The sequence below is a fragment of the Scomber japonicus genome, chromosome 9 (assembly GCF_027409825.1).
Source record: "Scomber japonicus isolate fScoJap1 chromosome 9, fScoJap1.pri, whole genome shotgun sequence".
NCBI lineage: Eukaryota > Metazoa > Chordata > Actinopteri > Scombriformes > Scombridae > Scomber > Scomber japonicus.
Window position 1 is genome coordinate 23101647 of NC_070586.1, and position 3071 is coordinate 23104717.

The 3071-nt window shown below is 38.8% G+C and overlaps 1 protein-coding gene across 1 annotated transcript in view; it reads right to left on the reverse strand.

Annotated features, from left to right (window-relative positions):
* LOC128365203 (betaine--homocysteine S-methyltransferase 1-like) overlaps positions 1–2293 on the reverse strand; it is a 3972-nt gene extending 1679 nt beyond the window's left edge. The window contains exons 1-7 of the mRNA XM_053325864.1: positions 2191–2293; positions 1534–1666; positions 1326–1438; positions 1022–1213; positions 761–908; positions 485–667; positions 1–176 (exon numbers count right to left, since the gene is read on the reverse strand). The exon at positions 1–176 is cut by the window's left edge and continues 53 nt beyond it. Coding sequence (XP_053181839.1) covers positions 1–176; positions 485–667; positions 761–908; positions 1022–1213; positions 1326–1438; positions 1534–1666; positions 2191–2211 — 966 coding nt within the window. The 5' untranslated portion in view covers positions 2212–2293. The remainder of the gene's footprint in view (positions 177–484; positions 668–760; positions 909–1021; positions 1214–1325; positions 1439–1533; positions 1667–2190) is intronic.
* Between the last annotated feature and the right edge of the window lie 778 nt (positions 2294–3071).

A 3071-nucleotide genomic window follows, 5' to 3' on the forward strand; every position in this document is an offset into this window, starting at 1 on the left:
GTGCTTCTCTGAAGCTGGTGGGAGGAACCCCCTCTCTGCAGCCAGCTCTTCTGCTATAGCTCTGATATGGTAGGGCTCAAATCCACAGCAGCCTCCAATGTAGCGAATTCCAACATTGTAAGCCTCTCTGGCATATTTCTGAATGTCCCAACGGGTCATTGCTCTGGTCTCCAGTGCTGAGATGAAGATAAAACATTCAATGCTACACAAAAACAATCAAACTACACAAAAATACAGTTTGCAAATAACCAAAAGCTAGGAATGCATAGCGGGGTTATTTGAGCAAAACCATTTAAATTCAGACTTTGTCAAGTGACCCTATTTGGTCAAAGTGTTGTTACTTACTAACATATGCATTTCAGTTTGCTAATTAGTGTAAAAACAAACATAATCCATAATATAACATACTTAAACATAATATAACCTATACTTGAACCAGTGAAATTCTATGCATCTAATTTAATATAAAAGAGTTATTGCTGACCAAAGGGGTACTCAGGAAGGCTAGTGTATCCACCGTAGTTACACTCTGGTGTGTGAAAGCCCAGCGGCTGGATCATGAGGTGGGCCTTCAGACCGGCTTTCTCTAATCCCTCTTTCATCAACTTCACCGTGCGAACGCACGTCAGAGGGTCCAAGTGGCAATTTACTCCAACGATGTCAGCTCCTGTGCATTACCCCAAAAATATATTCAGGCATTGCAGCTACAATTATTCCAACATTTAACTTGAAGTATCATAACACAGGTCAGTCAGTGTACCAGCTTTGACCAGCTGGACAGCGCACTCTCCAGGCTGGACTCCTTGCATGTCTCCATGAGGGGAGATGCAGAGTGTCGCTCCCACTGCTTTACCACTGGTCTTCAGCACCTCCACTGCCCACACTGCTTCTTCCACATGATCCACAAACTGCAAGAGAAATGTGCAGTAAATCATTACAAGTTGATTTGAGACCAGATCCGACACTAAAAAACTTAACATCATCTGTTGTACAGTTTTTCCTCTTGGAGTGCTGCTCATACCTCCACTATAAAGAAATCAATGTTCTTCTTGAGGAAGTCATCCATCTGCTTCTTAAAGATGGCCTTGACTTCTGTCTCACTGTGACTCTTCTGATAACAAGGTGTCTTAGACACACACCCAGCGACCAATGCATCACCCTCATCAGCCACCTCTCTGGCCAGGTTGCATGCTGCCTCATTGATCTGGGCCCCCTGGAACAGAAGATAACAGACTGGAGTAATACCAGAATGATGTGTGGATACTTTTCATCATGACTGGTAAACAGGATGAAGGTGTTATTAATGATTTATTCTTTTTACTGACAGTGATGTTGGTGACATTGCCACTGATCTCCAGCTTATCCTCACTGCAGTAGAAGGTGAATGTCTGCAGCACGTTGGCTCCTGCTCGTAGAAACTCTCTGTGCAGCTGCCGCACTGACAGTAAGACAATAAGAGATAGAAACTCGTAAGGACAATAAAAAGAAAACTATATGCATATTAGGATGGATTCATTTTAACATGTAACGTACCAGCTTCAGGATGTTCAACAGCAGCCTCAGGTGTCCAGTGTCCTGCTTTCACATAACCCCGTCGCTCTAGCTGCATTACATAACCCCCATCTCCTACTATCACCTCCCCAGCATTCAGACGCTCCAGGATACTCTGAGGACACACACACACACACACACACACACACACACACACACACACACACACACACACACATACAAGGCTATAAGGCTCATGGTTCAGAGGTGTGTCATGTGGACTCTGCTCCAGGTTTGACACATTTCCTGAAAATCTCTTTTGGTCTCACAATGTTGAGCAAAACATTTTGATTGTTGTGTACAGAACTTGCAATAAATAATAATATTCTGCAATACTATGTGATTGTATCTACCATGTTAGTAGACAGTAATATATAATATATAACATAAAAGGCCAACGCACAGAACATGTGTTAACCATCTCTCTTTATTCTGTCACATAATTGTGCGAAAATCAAATGATCCCAAATGAAATTAACTCATAAGTAGCAAATTGTATCGAAAGTATGATAAATATCCACAGCTGACATCTGTTGTTTACGTTTACACTGCATGTGTTTAACTAAACAACATCTCCAGTTTTTAAAGATTGATAATAGAGACAAGACAAGGTCCACATTAGTTTTTTTATAACCATACCCTCTTCTTCTTGCTCGCCATTATAGATAAAACTCCTTTACGGCAGCCTGAAAAGAAAGCTGGCTTCAACGCTCGTTTGAGATGCAGCTGTAATCCTGCACAGAGACTCACGGCAACTTGACGTTGAAGTGACCACGGTAATCTCGCGAGACCCAGACGTCCAGTCTTCATCTTGAGTTAAGCAGCACCAGCAGGCTGTAGTAAAGCCAATAGTAAACGCTGTCACTACCCGATGTGAGTCGCCTACCCGATGTGAGTCTGACATGCGCAGTAGCGTTCTCGATCGTCCACCATCTTGGACGGTTATGTACGGCAACTCTGCTTGGAAAAAACGCCCCCAGACTCAAAAATCAGTTGTATAAACATATAAATATAAATAAAATAAATCAATCGTATGAATGTATAAATATGAATAAATATAAATAGTTTGGTTGTAAATAGTTGTCAGAGGTTAAGAGTAAGTATACATATCACGGAAATATCTGGAAATCAGATATGTATAAATATAAATAAAATAAATCAATAGTATAAATACATATGAATGAATATAAATAGTTTGGTTATAAATAGTTGTCAGAGGTTATACATATCATTGAACTATCTGGAAATCAGACATGGAAATAAAATAATACGAGGTAATAGTAATAATAATTATATCTATCTATCCACTATCTTATCTATCTATATTTTTATTGATATACCGTATTTATATTATATTATTTTATTATATACATATATAAAATAGATAGATAAGATAGTATATATATACACAATATATATCTATATATAGCTATAAAATAGATAGTTAAGATAGTATATATATCTTTATATAATATATAAATATATATAGATAGATACACACTATCTTATGTATCTATCTG